This window comes from Sturnus vulgaris, chromosome 1 (assembly GCF_052056855.1).
Source record: "Sturnus vulgaris isolate bStuVul1 chromosome 1, bStuVul1.hap1, whole genome shotgun sequence".
NCBI classification, from domain to species: domain Eukaryota; kingdom Metazoa; phylum Chordata; class Aves; order Passeriformes; family Sturnidae; genus Sturnus; species Sturnus vulgaris.
The window spans coordinates 131,901,834-131,920,968 of NC_142243.1; the positions used below are offsets into that span (position 1 = coordinate 131,901,834).

The 19,135-nt window shown below is 35.4% G+C and overlaps 1 protein-coding gene across 6 annotated transcripts in view; it reads left to right on the plus strand.

The window, feature by feature from the left end:
• Positions 1-19,135, plus strand: part of SLC26A7 (solute carrier family 26 member 7) — a 79,993-nt gene that overhangs the window by 35,227 nt on the left and 25,631 nt on the right. For all 6 annotated transcript variants that reach the window (XR_015807944.1, XM_088177138.1, XM_088177144.1 and 3 more), the window contains 6 exons: positions 5,977-6,129; positions 7,637-7,719; positions 9,295-9,442; positions 11,410-11,523; positions 14,767-14,844; positions 16,275-16,370. Coding sequence is in view for 5 of the 6 variants with exons in the window: in XM_088177138.1 (XP_088033264.1) it covers positions 5,977-6,129; positions 7,637-7,719; positions 9,295-9,442; positions 11,410-11,523; positions 14,767-14,844; positions 16,275-16,370 (672 nt within the window). In the remaining variant the exon portion in view is untranslated. The remainder of the gene's footprint in view (positions 1-5,976; positions 6,130-7,636; positions 7,720-9,294; positions 9,443-11,409; positions 11,524-14,766; positions 14,845-16,274; positions 16,371-19,135) is intronic.

Genomic DNA, 19,135 nt, shown 5'->3' on the forward strand with positions numbered 1-19,135 from the left:
AGCCCTTGGAAAGTACACATTTTTGGCTGAAACCTTAAAAGCAAACCTGTATAATTGTATTACACAAAAGTCACAGACATATTCTTGATGGTAACTTATTCCAGCAAGCCCTAAATTTCAGTGCTGTGAGCATAATCTCTTGGCATTATTAGTGTTACAACAGTACCTGTCAAAATGATATTTTGCTCATAATAAAACTGTATCTATTTGCTGAGGTGATATTTACATTGCACGGATAGTGAGACTTCATCTAGTCAGCCACTAAATTAGGACACCTTATTTAAAAGCAAAATATAACTGTCTTCGTGCCCTACTACATGCTTTATTTTTTCCTATTATTTGGAAAATTTGTTAATGTGAAATCTTGATTAGAAGATGTTACTTTCTGGAATTTTTTTTCATAGTATTTTATAAATTTGGTATCTTTTCATATGGATAATTAACTTTTTTATAGGACCAATTTATTAATGAAAATTAGGAGCATGCAATAAACAGAAGCAATTTATCAATTTGTCTTGTAGATACCTAAAAGTATCATAGCTATTTTTATGAGTGGTCAGTTGGCTTATTAGACTATTAAAAATTGTTCTTCATATTTTTTTCATTATTTAAAAACCTTTTCATAAATGATTCTTAATATAAAATGTGAATAGCCTCTTTTTCATGGCGTTTCCATGGAAACTATACTTACATATAGGAATATTGTCATCTTGTAGAGATGATTGCTGTTAAGTACTGCAGCCAAGGCATAATCAAAATATACATTATGAGCAATAATAAAGAACAGCAGTGATATGAAGAAATATTTCCACCTTGGTGTGCTGATGATATCATAAATGAGTCACTCAAATGCTTTGAAAGAAATCTATTCCCTTATCCCTTGTATTTTTAATGCATTTGAAACAAGTTCTTTGCCTTTCTCTTCTCTTTTGAAATCAAACTCCTTTGAACACATTCCAAAGAAAAAAAATTCCTGATTTTTTTTAAGGTTCTGAATTGTGTGAAATTGTGTGTAAATTGTGTGAAAATAAATGACCAAAAAATTCTACTCTGTACAACTTGAAAGAATAATAAAAAAGGGGTAGCTTTTCTATATAAGTATTTAAAAATATTTCTGGTGTCTGTTCAGACTTATGACTTGCCTTAAGAAGGTCCAGCATCTCAGTTAAAAGCACCAGGGCTAGACTTAATAATTTTCTTCTGTGGTTGTAGTTTTATGTGAAAATTATATTAATTAGATATAAGGTGGCTTTCATATGTTTCTAGAGAGTGAAAGGCAACTCTGGCATATCTCTCTGGACAAGTTCTTTACTTCAAATTCTCAAAACCCAAAGACTGGTACTTCTGCTTACAATTTTTTTCTTTGTCCACTCCAAAACACCTCCCACTCACAAAACCAATTGCTTTGCCTCAGGCAGCCTTTGGATTGGCAAAGCAAGAATAAGAATGTTTAATAAAGTGTGATAGGAGAGTTGCAAGTATAGCAAGCCAGTGAAATGATTTCTTTATAGCATGTGAGATCATGGTTAAATACGTAGAAAGGAACTTTGCATATGGAGAACAAATCTAGTACACTGGCCTTGAGCCTATGGTATTTCTGTGTTTACACATAGGTTATGTAACTCATTAAATTTTGTTTTCCCTGTACATAGTTTGTCACATTTCAACTGAGCTGCACAGTGCAGCATCAGCTGGTATTTTGCAAATGGAATAGTGAAGGTGAGGAAGAAAAAAGGTTAGGGAATAATGCATGAGGTCTAACTTTATAAGGGAAAAGTGTCATCAAGTTTTATTCAGTATCTGAAAATGGAAGCACATACTTGTATTTGCCCCTTATTTGTGTATAGATATATTTCTCTTTCCATATGTTTCTGAGAAAATACAACACTGCAAAATGAACTGCTACGTAAGAAACTTGCTTTGCAAAATGGGGTCTTTTGTGGCTGTGTTGCAAGTCTGTTGCAAAATCCTTGTGTGGTTTTGCAGCAATTCTGAAAAAAAACCCCAAACCTTCATGTTCTGCTATCAGTCCTTTCTTTTCACCCCTTTTCCCCCCCAGTTACCTATACAGCTCACAGTATTTGCCTGTACATTTTCCCTCCAGTGTGACATATTTAGAAAACATCAGAATGAAATATTTTGGAAAATGAAATGAAGTTGTCCACTCTTAAAATGTATTGTGTTAAATAACATGTTCCTTTAATTCCTTTGTTTGCTTCAGCCTCTATACACATTTTAGAGCTAATCTTTTGGGGTTTCATGTAGACATTTAGAAAAAAACAACTCAGAGCATTTAATTAATACATCCAAATACACACCCTTTCTAGAATATAAACCATTACCATGTTCAATATCACCTCAAAACTGATGGTTTTCCCATGAGAAAAGGAACATTCAGTGTCTAAATATATATATGTGCAAAGCTCGAATATTGCTTGTTCCACTTAGGTCCAAATTTGCATTGATTACCAAAAAGTCCACTGATTGCTCATAATATTGTCACATAGCTTCTATAAAGAATTTTTACACAAAACTAGCAATGAAACTAAAAACACAAGAGGCAAACAGCTGCTGATTTAAAAATATTTTAAATAATATGACAAAGATTGCTTCATACACTGCAATATCAAGCTAAATTCTGCTGCATAATTTCCAAATTATTTCTGCAAGTGCATCATCTAAATATGTGAAATGCTGAACTTTCAATTACAGTTTTGATTAAAACATATGTAAATACTAATTTTGAATCAGATACCAACGCTATTGCAAGCTTGAGCTTTATGTACTTTGATTTAGGATTTACAGTTTGATCTTGGGTGAGTACAGTAACTGACTGGACAGAATACCATGTAAAATGTACAGTTTAAAGAGATGTCTATTGTGTATGTTAATTACATTCCTCTTAAGAGCCACATGCTCTTTCTTTCTTGTGAAAGGATCTCCTCGTTTCACTGGCCGTATCATGAATTGAGTGGTTTTAGGTTTTTAGAAAATGGTTACCCAGGAACTAATCAGCTGAAGCTCTTTAGTCTAATGCAGTAATTAATTTAATACTAATATTAATGTACTACTGCCAGAATTGTTTTAGTGTGCTACAGATACTTTGGGGATACGGCTGTTTGGGCTACTGAATTTGAATGAGTTACAAAGTGTTGGTAATTACTTTTTTTCTCATTTATTGGCTGATGCAGGCTACGTACAAAAGGTTACAATTTCAAAGAAACAACAGAAGATGTACTAGGTAGTTCATAAAAAGATTTTGTTGCAAAAAAAAACCTATGGCAAAGGTTTACATGATTTGGCTATGTATTTTTAAAATTAAATGGAAATGTCTTTATTACTCAATCTGAAAGACAAAAATTCTTGAAGCTTGTGTATATTTATTAACTAAAATTTTACTTATTCATTCAGTCTTCTGTCTCACATTGTCTAGGAAAATTAGATTTGATTCCATGAACACAGATAGCTAATGCTGACAATTTAATAGCCAGCATTCATTTCAAAACAAATCCCATCTCTCTGACTTCAGCAAGTAGGAATCAACCCTTTTCTTGCCACTTCACCTTAGATCTAGCTCAGTCTTTGGTGAGTTTATGGGCACAATTTTCAAGATTGCCTCCTTTTGCCTAAATTAATCACAGCTTCTGTTTGGGCACTGAGCCAAGTCCTGTACCCTCTTGAAAATGCATTCTTGGAAAATTATGGGTACAGATCTAGTCCCAAGTCACTCAAGATACGATCCACATATTTTCTGATTACAGTGGGGCAATATGTGGTTAAAAAACTGTGGTTTAATTGCCATTCCTTAGATTTAAGACATATCTAAATCATATTACTTAACAAGTAGATTTTAAAATATTTTCCTGGCTTCTGAGAAATATTTGTGCTGGGTTATATCGTGCATCCTTAATCCAATCTCTAAGGCCTAAATTTCCTCTTTATGAGGAAAGTTACATTTCTGATACCATATTTAGGTGGAGATTTTTTCCTTTTCTAGATTATGAAAATATTCTCAGAGAGAAAAAATCAGGAAGTTATTTTAATTTACTCATTCTTCAATATGAGCATCACCTCTTCAATGAGTGACAGAATCAGAACAGTAGAAATAAATTTTATCATCATATTGACTATCTTTTTGCTAAAGCAGGGTTCTTTCCTAAGATAATTTTTCTAGTACTTTTTTCTGTCCAATATAAATATATGTATTTAGCCTCCAAACTGTCAAAACTTGTTAGCATTATATATATATTTGAGAATAAGTTCTCTGGAGCAGAAAATTATTAATCTTTATTTTGATAAAACTACAAGTGTCATTTTTGATTTATTTTAGTGGTCTTCTTATTCATTGCCAGAGAAAACACCTTTTTTTTATATTACTATTATTATTTCAAGCTTCACTTGCTTGATTTTATTATCCTTTATGTTGGGTTTAAAAAAGTTACTTGTGATGATGTCTAAATCGACATCCTAATCTTAACTTCTGTTCTCTCCATGGTTTATATTTCAGGATGCACAACAGAATTTAAAAGCAGAACTCAAGGGACTAAGCCTATCTTGTTTTTTTCCCTTACAGCTTTAGTAAGCTTGTGTATTGTTTCCATTTTTATGGCTGGCTTTTCTTTCAGGCAAAAGACTATTGCTTTTCTTCACAATGCCTGAAAATAAGTTGTGATAAGATCTAATGATTTCTTTATTTATCACGATAGATGTTCTCTCTAACTTTCTTCACCCCTTCTAACTGTTTCAACACACTTTTAACTTTTTTTCATTACTTTCTGTTAATCTACTATCGTACTGATTTATGCCTTATTTCCTGAACCCAAAAATTCAGCACACAGCAAAAATTACAGTTCATTGTGTCATCTGAGCTGGTGCAAAGGCAACTGCATTCGTCTGAGTCTGTTACTTACAACATTGCATTCATCATCAAAGACCCCTGTTGCTCATCACCATTGCTCACTCTATTCCCGTTCCTATTTCTATTCTTTATAATGTTCCTTGCAATTCAGCACCATATTTCCTTTGTTCATCACAGATCAAACTACATTTTTCTAACCTGTTTCGCAGTTTATTGCAGCACTTATTAACTGCTGAAAAGCTGAAGTACTCCCATTCACAGCTCCATAGGTCTGGCCTGGTATCATCTTTCCCTCTTAACTCTGCAGTCAGCAGAAAAGGAAACAAACAGGGCTAAGCAGATAACTTTAGTTATTTAAATAACCAGTAACATGTATGCAAACTTGGCAACTATTCAGTGTGTGCAGCAGCTGGACCTGACCAAATCATGCTCCATGGAGCACCATGTAAGGAGCAAGAGCAACCAATGGGGAGACTGAAGATGTCCTGCTGAAATTACTCTGGAAAAATGTTACTCTGGAAAAATGACCCACAGATTGCAGAGGATGTCCTGAAAAGGATGCTCATCTTGGAAGATTCCCATTGCATCTCTTCCTATCCAGCCACCACTGCATTTTTCTTTCCCTTTTCTTTTATCCCCTCCTTCTCTTTTCCCTTCTTTTCTGTCTTTTAATTTTTTTCTCAGAAATAATTTTTTACTACTAGTGTTGGTGGATGTTATATGCTGTGGCCACTGCAAATAAACCTTTGTGTAAAAAACTTTTCTCAACATTTTTATGTGTCACTTGTTTATCACACTGAACTTAATGAGACTCAGTAAGAAAAGGAAACATATCACATTTATTGGAATTTTATAGCCTGCTTCTACAATAGAATTTTGTAAATTAATATACACAAATATTCACTGCATTTTTTTTTGAGTTTTCAAAACTCCAAGGGATTGGTGATTTTCTTCCTTTTAAAATCTAAAATACAGGCCAAAAACTTGTCCAATGACTCAGCTCCTGCAGTATTGATTCAGCTCTCACTCATTATTTGTCTGAAGTTGTGAGAAGATGCCATGGCATGTGATCCAGAATATATTTTTGATCTGTGATTATTATTTGCTGTTCACTGTAGATTTATGCCTATGTCTTTGAGAATATCAGAACAGTTCAGTTGGAGGCATTACTTCTCTCCTTGCTCAGCATTGTGGTACTTGTTCTTGTTAAAGAGCTGAATGAGAAATTTCACAGAAACATTAAAGTTGTCCTTCCCATCGATCTACTTTTGGTAAGTACAAAATTATATATCAGGCTTCTACTTACAAAGCTTTCAGTGGCTCAATCTGCTGAAGTTTACTGTGCTGTCTATAGTTACCTACACCCACACCTGCCACTTATTAAACAGACAGCTGATTTTCATGGCTGTAAGTTAATTGTAAGAACAGGAAGTAGTTTGACTTAATAATTAAGAAAGAAATTACATAAGCTCCCAATTTGTATAATATTTTACATATGTTTACTACTTTTTACAAAATCACAAGGACATGAAGCCTAGAATGTTTAAGAAGTTTGGAATAGAAAATAAAAAGTAACTGGCACATTGTAACTACAGGCAAGTCTTGTGCTGGGTAGTAGTGCCTCAAATGTTGCTTCTTATTTATCTATGACAAAGTTAAATAGCTATGCTAATTGTTTCTGTCATTTTACTAACAGTTTTCCTTTAACAGGGTATAGACTAAATTGAGATTAGCAATTGCATTATAAACCCTCACTTTAAGGATTAAGATGTAGTCAAATGATCAGCAGCAGATCACCATCAGAAAGCTTCTGTTTTTCTCTAAATCTCTGAAAGACAATACAAAGTAAGAAGGACAGTTGGTTTTCAGGCTGTATTATTGCAATTACTCTTCTGTTGCTGAAAATATTTACAAGGGCAAAATGCTGGGAAAAAGGAGGTAGTGTGATCCTGGTCTCAGTGTTATCTTTTTAAAAATATTGGATAAAATGTACCAGCAAACTAAGGATTGTGGACTGGAACCCCGTTCTATTGGGATTTGTGTGTTCATCTCATTTGAAATACAGGAAATGAGTTTGAGCCTCCTCAGGGCTCCCTCTGCAAGGTTCATAACTGCTAGAACACAAAAACAAGAGGCAGACACATCTTCTGCTGTGAAGCCAACACTGCCAGTCTGGGTTAGATGTGCTCAGAGAACATCAGCTGAATCAGATTACTCAGGAGCACCTAAATTGTGACTCCTTGAAGCTGCTCACATGAATGGCAGTGCTCTGGGGCACAAGCTGAGCACAGGACTTTGGACACAGATTGCCAAGGTTCCTGAGGCTCTACAGAGAGCCATACAAATCTCTTTCAGTAACTGTGCTGGTTTTGTATTAATTGAGTTTTAGTGAGGAGTAAATTAGTTTAGCTATGGAAGTGATGTTTTAAGAGAAGTTGTTAATAGCTTATTTTGTGTTTGGTGAAGTTAATTGTTGGTTGGTACACAGAATGTACAAACTGCCCTATAGTCTCACTTCATTATTGTGCCCAAATCTTAGTTTCTTTTGACTCTCTTCCACATTAGCAAAAAACAACAACAACAACAAAATCCAACAACAACAACAAACCTCTAAAAAAACCCAAATAAAACCAAACAAAAATATAATAATACTTCCCAATTTACAGGATGGATCTAAGGATAAATGTATGAAGAGGGTCACGTGCTTAGGTATGGCAATGATAGGGAGCATGTCAGAAGCAACAGAAATGTAACCTCTTTTTCTTTTTGAATCAATAGATAATTGCTACATCCATTGCTTGCTACTGTGCTGATATGGAATACGTCTATGGGATAGAAGTTGTGGGAAATATTCCTAAAGGGTAATGTGGGTTTTATTAACTTGTGGCTTTTAAATATTTTTATTTCTGAGAATAGTTTCTGAAAAGGTCAAAGTAGTTTCTGAAATAAGAAACAGTAAAAATCTATTTTGTTTGTTTCCTCTCTCCGCAGATAGTCTCTCACAATTCAATCCCACGTTAGTAAGTTATATGTGCATAGATATCATCACAAAAATGCATTCTTGTACATTTTCATAGCTTTTTATTGCTTTGTGGAATAAAAAGTAGGTACTAAGTATTTGATAATGTATGACAGGAGGGCAGGACACTCTTTACAGGATTATTGCAACCTGGTTTTTGAGAGTTGCCCTGGGTTATTGTAGCAGAAAGGATTTAGAATGAGATAAGATTATAGATTGCTATACTTCATTCCTCTCCACCCATACAGTAATTCTAGAAAATGTGGTTTCTGAGAAAATGTGAAAGATTTAATTATGCTTAATCGAGAGAAGAACATTGTTACTATAGTTAACGATATACTTTCCTCCATGACCTTGAAAAGAAGGCAAAAAAAAAAATTCAATATAATTAGCTAGAAAGAGAAATTATACTAGTTGTCAGACAAAATGTTCAAACTCTACAGGTTGGTATGGAATAGCACAGCTGTTGTGTAATCTCCTGCTTGGATATAGCAGGGTTTCCCTAAATTTCACAGAATACAAGTCCAAGACAGCATGAGTGCATGTGTGGCAGCTTGCACTGAAAGACATAAAATAAGGGACATTTCTGAAAAAGAATATGGTTTTTAAGTATTTACAACATGCTATGAATCTGAGACTAAAACACAGCTCAGTGTGCCCCTTCTATGTGTAATGAATAAGTAAACTGTATTTGTGCAGTTTTAATCAGGAATTTATTTTCTGTCTAACCTCATACTAACAGTGTTGAAAAACAGAAGCAGAGCCTGGATCATTCCTGCATATTTTTAAGCATTTACCTGAAATACCTATCTGACTTGTCAGTGGAGAGCATCAGAAACCTAAAGAGCACAAATTGGTTTTCGGATAGTGTGATTGGTGCTCTGGAAAGACCAAAGATTTTGAAGAGTTCAGCAATAATCTGGGGTTTGCTCCATAACTCGTGTAGTTTCACTGGAATCCCCATTAGATGGAATAAACACCTGTACTGTCAGTAACCAACAGGAATACAGATTTTTTAAGGATTTAAATTTAACTTTACAGGAGAGCTAACTATATTTAAAAAATGATAAAATATACAGTAGTCTCTTCTACAAAACATTACAAAATTAGTAAATGGTTGTTAATTTCATTTGTCTGTCATGGAGTTAAATTTTCAACATCTCTTTATAATTTGTCAAATTGAAGTTTTCAAATGAAGTACTCCATCTGAAACTGTTTCATCTTCTACAAATTCCCTTCTGCTGTTCCCAACAGACTGAGATCTTATTAATCTAAAATATTGAAAAGAAGTCACTTTACAAGTAATACAAAAATTAGCTGTTCCTGCAAAGATTGTTCCTCTGGTATTCACATAAATTGCATGTATATAGAGAATATGTATCAAGTTTTGAAAACTTACTGTCTTTATTTTTTATAGGTTGCCATCACCAAAAGCACCACCCATGAGTGTCCTGCCTGAAGTAGTCACTGAAGCTTTTGGAGTGGCACTGGTTGGTTATGTTGCCTCACTAGCTCTTGCTCAAGGCTCTGCTAAAAAGTTTAAATACACTGTGGATGACAACCAGGTAAAGCTCTTTCTCCTTGAAATCACTCCACCATTTGGGGAAAGTATTACAGCTGAATGTCCAGTAGCAAAATTTATGTTCCGTGTAGCATCCTGACACCTTCTAGTGTTTACAGTAACACCCAAATTTTGTTCAAATTATCTCTGCAGAACGCCTTCACTGGTTGAACTGCTCCTTTTGGGGAAGCTCATCCTTCAGGATAACCTTGTAATGCTACATTCAGTGCAGCATTTGGGTATTAATCCATTTTTCACTGCTCTAAGTTGAGACTGTTTCCCCACTGGCAGTTGAGCTCTAATAGACAAGCTATGATGTTAAATCAGCCACCAATTAATGAAACAAAGCAATTCTAAAACAAAACCAGGTACTTATAGCCCCAGGACTTATTTGATGTTATAACAAGAAATTATTTATACTTATGCAAATTAGAAGTCTCACCCAAAATAAAGATTTTATTTGTATCTAAGAAGCTGGATGAGTTCAGAAAGTGCTGCCAAACTTACAGCCATAGGAGCTTTCTGTTGTGAATTCCACTTTGCAGAGGACATACTTAAATAAAAGTGGGCCATCTCTACACTACTACAGTGCTTGTCATGGTGGGTGGGTAACTCCAAGCCAGCTGGAAATCCATGGAAATGCTAATTCAAGCACTGTGGTAAGAAAGGCTCAATTTCAGATAACTGGCACTAGAACTATGTGCTGTAAATGTTGCCTCTACCTTTATATTAAGTGGTTTGGGATAAATAATAGGGTTGAATGAAGAACAGTTGTTTTGCAGCTGGACGTCTATTTGAACACCCTATCTAGACAGGTTGGTCTTGCTACATCATGCTATGTCCTGTCCTTTACAACTCTTATGTCATTGGAAAACACAATGGGAACATTCTTGTCTATTCAAGTCTCTAGAATATTTCTCAGTTGGATTACATTGGGCCATGAATTTCTATTGATGCTTTGGAGCCATGTTTCTATGGAGCAGAGGGAGAATGCTTCAAACTCAGTGCAGGCCAGACTCCAGGGTGACATGCTGCTTTGTGTCAAGGCACTCCTCAGAACACAGCAACCTGTGTATCTTTCTGCACCTTTGGAAGTCTTGTAGCTTACCAAGCTTCCTTACTGAAGTCTTGGAAACTCTGTGTATGTCTGCATCAAATAATGAAGCAAAAGAGCAAAATCTCTGTGAAGGGAGAGCAGTGAGGTGCTGTGGCTATACTGCCTTCAGGGGCCAGGCATAGTGCTCGTGGGTGTGTGAGGCTTTATGGGGTGAGCTTTAAGGGAGTGCTGTTCTGTGCTGTTCTGTGTTGTGAAGACAAACTCGTGAGCTGGTGTTTTCCTGGCTGGATACTGCACCATTTTCCTACATCTACCATTTTCCTCCTTCTTCTTAGGCTGCACGTACAAGGTGGCTTCTCCACGTTTTCTTCCACGAATCTTTGTTCAGACATGTCTGCATTTTGACCATGAACAAACGCCAAATACATTTGTTATGAAAGACAGCATGCATATAATAAGGCTACCATACTTCACTTTCACTAAAACATGCTCTAAAGGAAGAGAAATTAGTGGCTGTCTTTTTCCAGTAAGCCATAAACCAGAAATTATCTGGGCAGTTTCCAGATACCAGTACTTGGGGCTCTGGCCAGTTAAAAAGCAGACGTGGAGATGTAAATATCTTGGTTGAATTTAATTTTCAAAATTTAGTAATAGCATTTATTCTGTGAACAGAATGTCCCTCCTGCTTTTGATGAATCTGGTTCAACAGCTCTATCATTCAAATTAGTTCTGAGTTGTGAGATGATCTATTCTGTTGGGAAACCCTTTGTCATGTACCTGTGGGATTTTTTTCCTTAAAGATGTGTCCATCCTTTATCATTGCTAATATTTACATAGGAGACTCCTTTGTTGGCAAGAGGCATTGCAATGATGGAACAATAGGAAAAAACATCTTCTATTTAACGACTTTGCAGGAATTTTTGGCTCATGGCCTCAGCAACATGATTCCTTCATTTTTCTTTTGCATCCCAAGTGCTGCAGCGATGGGACGGACGGCACTTTTATACAGCACGGGTGCCAAAACACAGGTAATGACCAAGAGTGAAGTACGACAGAGAGTTAAAGCTGTGATACTGCTCACTGCAATTTGTACTGATTTATCCATTGTATTTCCCTTGTCTCCCTTTTCCTCTGTCCTGGGAATAACTCTGCCCTGTCATTTTTAACAATCTGCATGAAATTGCATCTGATTAGTGATGACTTCCTAGGAAAGATAATGATTCCATTTATTAATTTTTACCTGTTTCATTCAATATGAACTTTAAGGTCTGTGGCAGCAAGGAAGTTAGGAGTTGTGTTTTCAGACTGAAGGAAGCTACATAAAAGCCCTTTCAGTTTATGTGAATTTGTCAGCATTGTAACGAAAGTGCCCTCTAATGGTGTTTAATGGATTTAATGGTGCAGTCTAAGCTGAAGTTTTAGGAAAAAAATCACATTTCGTTTATTTGATTATCTATCTGATTTCCAAAATAAAATGAAAGTAACCTTTGGAGCTGTTTGTTAAACAAGCACAAGTAATCTCCCAGCTTCTGCCTTGTGACATGGTGTACTTGTCCTATCCCTCAGTGTACGCTGAGCCTGCAGAGATGACATTTAGATTTTTGAGGATTTTTGTTGCTATTTCCTACCGTGGGAAACTAAACCCACAAGCTGTTATTTACAGTAGCTCAGGGAAGGGGGACTGTAATTGCTGAGAACAATAACTGTGACCCTGTCAGCTTGTCACCTGTCTGAATTGTGCTTGTGGACAAGAGAGGTGGCAAACCACCTGGGACACCCCCCAGCATTGCCTCTCCCTCTGAAACTCAACTTCAGTGGCAGCCTGCCATATCAATGTCACATCCTTTGGAGTTCACTGCTATTCTCCCAGGTAACAAGTGACAGGACAAGAGGAAACACCAACAAGCTGATCCAGGGAAAGTTTAGATTAGATATCAGGATTTTATTTTTTTTTTCACAGAAAGGGTTGTAAAGCTTTGAAACTGACTGCCCAGAGTAATGGCAGAACTACCATCTCGAGAAATTTTCAAAAATTGTGTGAATATGGCACTTGAGGACATGGTTTGATGATGAACATGATGGAGGTGCTGGGTTGACAGTTGGACTTGATGACCTTAAAGGTCTATTCTAATCTTAAAAGTCCTATGATACAATGATTCTATTTTCATTTTATAGCTGTTTCTCTTGCTTGTGTGAAGGAAATTAGCTGCAAGGAAAAGGTTCATGAGGTACAAGACTAAATACAATCCATAGGTACTGTTTCTCCTCAACCATGTCTTGCAATTATTTCTCATGCAGATGCCACAATATTAAGGAATGATACAGGGCTTTACTTCAATGCTCTACATGTTAAATACTTGCTAATTAGCCAACAGAGTACTCTGAACTCACTTAATCATAATGACTAATCTAACTAATAAGAATCTTGAAAAGTATTTATATGCAAATATTTTAGCCACCATTTGGCTATTAGTTATTTCATATATTTTAGTTGAATTTGATGTCATATAATGTGCCATCATCCTCACAGACATTCTCTTCTGTTAATCTCTTAATGTACTGATTGTGCAATTTACAGTTGTACTGCATCATGTTGTACTGGTTTTTCCATGGAAGATTTGAGGTAACCTGCAGACCTATAACCTGAAGGCATATGGGGTATCTGAGCATGTTGGCTCTGGTACATGTAGGGAAAGACCTTGATAAAAGGTTATTCAATACTTGAAATGGAAAAAGGAACCACTATAATTCAATTTCAAGATAGCAAACACACAATAAAAATCTACTTGGTTTATGCATTGGTTTCACAGTATAGCAGTGCCTGTGTCTAAAAGTTAAGAGTGTGGCTATGAGTTAGCACTATGAGACTATTTCAATAAGCAGAACAATCTCTCCTCTGCCTTCTTGGAAAGCAACACATCAGCTTAATGCTCTCCTTTGTGGCTGTCCAGGCAGAATGAGGAGAGGAGAAGATCATCACTTATAAACATTGGTCAGGTCACAGGTAAAAAGAAGCCTTTCTTTAACATAGAGGGAAGTCAGTTTGGCATAGGGCATGACAGAAATGCAAAGAACCTTTCAGGGGCACAGAGCAGCCTTTTTTTCTCAAATGACTATACCTGGATTGCAGTTTTGTCATTTGTTCCTCAGTGATATATTGTCCAGGGAGAAAACAGAAGTGAGCAACTCTATCATGGACTAGAAGTGTCCTTCAAATAGAATCAACACTTTTTTTCTTTCTCTTCAAGAAGGCAGAAAGAGGGAAAAGTTCCTTGTGACTTTACCAGCAGATTTTCTGTCCCTTTTTACGTAAACACTCTGTCTATCCTTCTTGATGGTATTTTTAAGTACACCATGACTTTAATTTTCTAGTGTTTTAACAACTTGTCTGGTTTTGTTTTTAACAACTTGTCTCTTAAAATGAAACCTAATTATTTTAGTAAAGAAACATATTATCAATATAAAAATAAAGTGAGCATCTGTCTACTTATCGTCAAAAACCTTCTGTGAATCTGAACTGTGTATTTATAAGACCAGAAGTACTCAGTGAGCACTCAGAGCGGAATAGGACAGTGAAATTTTACTGTAGTTTTCCATCAGATTAATACTGTAAATACTGTGAAGAAGTATATAATTATTAGACCATATATTTTTCTGAATTTATATTATTTGCATTAATTATGCTCTTTAATACATTTTTTAAATGGTACCTGCATTTTCTTAAGTAAATACTCATTAACATGAAATTGTTAGTGGTTTCTGGTTTAACAGTAGCTTTCTTTTAGTGTTCATCCCAACAAAAGAAGTTAGAAATCTTCTCTTTTGGAAAAAATGATTGTATACATAATTCTTGCTTAGTGCTACGACAGGTCTGTTATTTAGTACAGCATAGGGTGCATGGCTATAAATAAGTTGCAGAATGACAGTGGGTGCTGAGAACTTCTGGGATGAGATATTGCACACACGTTCCATTTGATACCCAAGTGTGTAAGTGATGCTCTGATCTGTGTCAGTGTGCTGGCAGCAGGGTCAAGCACAGATGTTGAGATCTCTCACTATGTTATCACTGTAGTTGATTAAAGGCAATAATCAGAGATTAAAATTAAAATTATATGCATCTGCAATCTACAGATACATTAATAGTTAACATCTTCAACATCTGATTCTTGACTTTGTCTCCAATATTTTATAATTTATCGTTTCCACAATTTCTTTTGTTGTTTTTGTTGTTGTTAGACTGAATGATCTGCAATTCTTGTTTATTGTTTTAGGTGGCTTGCCTTATCTCTTGTGTATTAATTCTAGTGGTGATCTACACAATTGGACCTCTGCTGTACTGGCTTCCTATGGTATGGTACTTATCCTTTTTAAAGATGTCAAACATTTTCTAATGACAGTTTATTTCCAGGAAAGATAGTGCAATCTCTAAAACAGCTCAATTTCAGTGGCCAAAAAAATAGTACCTGCATGAAAAATTTTGAAATAATAAAATATAAATAAAATATAATAAAATAAAAAATAAAATATATTGACAGCATAAGACATAGAGATTTGAGACATATGCAGTTACATATATAGGGTATCAGGTAAGCATATAGAAGTGAATTTCTCTTTTATTTACTTTTGGCATGTATTTATGAAAAATATGCACCCAGGTTGCTGTGGATTTGTAAATTGACAGAGTGTGGTAGAAATTAATGAAGATTCATGATATTTCTCTACATATGCATATGATTTACAACTTTGCTTTTCAAATAAATTTGACACAAATTATTTTAGTTGTGCAAGTTAGTCTTTGCTAAGACTCTCCAAAGCAGTGTGGCATCTTTTCACATAAGCTATATCTAGCTTTTGGTATTACAAATTAATAGTTAATTTTAACTAGAGGCATGTCAAAGCTGCTAAATACAGCTCCAAAATTATCCACAATTCTGCCATGCATGTACGTGAAGTTTTAAGTCAACTATGTTTTAAAATTGCTTTGTGCTATTGTTTACATGGTGTCATGAAAGTTCTCACTTTTCAAACACAGATCCTTTTATAGTATACATGCAAGTAAGGACACTTGAGGAAGGGTGTGCAATATGTCCTGGTTTTTTTGCTATACTTCTTCCCTACTTTCATTTGTTTTTATATGGATTATATGTAAATTTTGACCGGTTTCCTGTAGGCTTTCCCCTCTATATTTTAAAAATAATTTTTGTTTTTTGCTTTCTTGATAATTTATTTCTCTTCTAATATGCTTTTCAGCCTGTCTGTGTACTGTAAGTCCATTAGTTTGTACTCCATTCCTTTTGGCTTTAGATGATTTCTTAATCCATCTCCTCGTACCTCCTGAGTCAAAGAACAAAAAATTTTTCTTTGCGTCAAAATTAATGGATTTTGCCCTACAGCCTTCTCTAGGGGAAGGGAAGGAAGTGAGGAAGGGGAGTTACAATTCTTCACTGCATAGAAGTTGAGTGATGATTTACTTTTGAGTCCTTCAGACTGCAGCAGAATGTATTTGGTCTGGTGAGGCATGGAAGAGTCTTGGCTAGTCCTGAGCTTTCTGTCGTTTTTCTCACAATTAGGTAGCCTGTAAATTGCTTTCACAAATAAAAAGGGCATAGGGGGGTTGTTGCTATTAGCATCTGTCACAAGGATACCTGTGCTTCTCCATTTTCTAAACACCTACCAGTTTTTTTATAATTTAATTATGGTATCGACTGCTAAATTAAAGTAACAGCATTTGTGTTCACTAAGAACTCTGCAAATGGCTTTTGTGTTTATGTCCTTGCAGTGCGTGTTAGCAAGCATTATTGTTGTGGGCTTGAAGGGGATGCTAATGCAATTCCGTGACTTAAAAAAATATTGGAATATGGATAAAATAGACTGGGTAAGTAAAACTAAATCTAAGGAGGTTTTCCTGGCACTATTTGGCAAACATCTGTTAACTACACTTTTAATAGTTCTGTGGCCCTAGAAGAAATTAGTGCAAGGTATTATTAGCAGTACTTTTTGTGAACTATCAGCTCAGAATAACCATCTGAAATACTAGTTGTATTAAAAAATAACATTTTAACAAATTATAAAGAATCAAACCTAATGCTAGAGATATGTATATAGACAGATTAAGTTAATGTGAGCAAATATGTGTCTAATTTTTATGTCTTTTCTGTCTGTTTAATATGCTTTTGCTACTGTAGCATTATTGAAGAGATTTTGGTATCATCATTTTCTGGGAATAGAGAATGACCACATAGGTCAAACAGAACTGGAAACATTAGTGATGCAGAAAGATGTATATTGAGGAGTGCTGTAGGTAAATTGCCTTAACTCTTTCAGATTTTGCAGTGCAGAGTATCTACGGTTTGAGCATAGCAAAAAATTCTGCACTCCGAGAGGAGGAATACATCAGAAAAAGTAAATAGGTGAAAAGAGACATAGTGTGTAAATTCAGTTTAATGCAAAGTCTAAATATTCTTACAGAATTTGCACAGAATTCCTAGCAAATAGTAAAAATGAATCCATGTGTAAGAAGACTCCTAGATTTCTCTTCTGTGGGAGATTTTGGGTGTAATGGCCAATTAGTGGAACCAAAATTTCTATGCACTTCTGTAAATTCATACATGCTGACATCCCATATGTTCAAATGTTAACAATATTCAGAAAGGTATTTTGGCAACATAGTCCTTTTCTGTGGTGGGAAATACAGGTAATTTGAGTTAATACTGGACTTTTTTGAATCCACCAGTAACTTAGTATTCTACAGAAGTAATGGTTAAGTCTGGACAGAATAAAACCTTTTTTAAATAGAGTATGATTTTAGTATGGAAAACAGAGCTAAGTAAACATCAAGTTTGACTGTGAGATTTTTTGCACGTGGTTGCAGAAAACTAGAGGTCCATAAAACTTGTTTTTGGAGGTTTCTTTTGTATTATCCAGAAGAAAAGCTCTATCTTGTCTGAAATATTTTCTTCCTCAAGCAGTAAAATTCTGAAAATATTTTCAATCTCTTGTTTTATATTTGATCTTCAGCTTAACCCATATAGCCAATGACAGAAATGATGGATGATGTGGGTCAAGAATTATTTTGGGAACAATGGACTCAAAACCATTGGTAGTTAAGGGAGAGGGATATATCTTCTCCACCAGTTAATTGAGATAATAAGTAGTTACATTTTCCAGCAAGATATTTTGGAATCTGACTAGATTTGACACGTCTTCACAGATAAGACTAACCTGATTGATTTCTGCTTTTCTGGTTTTGGCAGAAAAGGTTGTGTGAATAGCTAGTTATTACATCTCTGATATCTGTCATCATTTCTAAGAGAGGTCATAGAACGGGGGAGTTTGCTGGGTTCATCTTTTGACTAAACATACTTGAGCAATGATTTATCTTCAAGTAGTTTTACCATCAGTCCTTAGCTTGACAGGATAAATCATCTTGCCTTAAATACCACAGTTTAAAGTAAGGCTGTAAACATTGATCTTGCATTGCTGCCTGCTCTGAGGAGCCCCACCAAGCCCAGTGATTTGTGTAACTACACTGGTGTTATTTTGGCCTGAAAGGAATCACCCCAGTAATTCACAGAACACTGGAAATGAATCATTCCATCACCCAGGTTATCCAAAGTGTTTTGAACATAGAAACTCTAACAAAACATTTGGAAATAATTAGCAGTTGTCCTTTCTGGAACTGATTCTTTGAAGGGTGTGTGTCATGTAGCATTGAAGTCAGGTTGATTTTGGTTATAGGTCTGGAAAATGATAGCACACGGAAAAGGAATATTAGAGAGTTTGTTACCTTGTTCCTTCACACTTCTTTAAGCATCTCATTCAACACAAATGGGATAAATAATATTTTTTTGTTGATTAGTTCTCTATAAACATAATCCTTTTAAATATAGAAGGTAAGATATTTTTCAGGGATTGGAGTTGAGGATATTAATTGGTTCTTTCCATCACAGGATATTCTGTATTTCTATGAAATCCCTTCTTTCAGCCATGGGTGGCTTTTCCTTTCAGATTTACATCCAGCCTCTCAAATCACATTCGATTACTTCTCAGCTACTACCCCACTGTCCTTATTCCAGAGGTCTCTTTCCTGCCATTCACAGCATTCATATGAACTTCAAATGTCTCCTGCTTCAGTTGAGGTCTTCTGTCAGTCCCCACACCTTGGCTGGATGACTTCAGCAATCTCAGATTAATAATTGCACTATTATACTATATATGTTATAACTAGGAGTGATTTGTCTTGATCTATTTTTCTGCTTTTTCTGAGAACAGCCAGGAAGCTAATCTGGCTTTGTTTGTAAATACATCTCACTTCTCAGGTTCTCAGGTCAAAAGATGATTTCCTTGTCCTTTTTGTAAGCTTAATTTCTTATGCAGGCCAACTTGATTAACTTGCTGTTTTTATTCTCCAGCTTGATAGTGCTGGTGATACTATTGATACTTTCCTAGTATTACTAAAAAGGCCAGTGAAGTTTTGTGAACTCTTGATTTTAAGGCCCAGGATCACAGATAAGCTGCCTTTTGAGACAGGCAAAACCTACTGCCTGTCAATGGACTGCAGAAGAAAAATGTTCTCTTTGCTGTTAACTGTTGAACTTGAAAGTAACCAAAGATGGGGGAAAAAAATTCAGAAAGTAATGT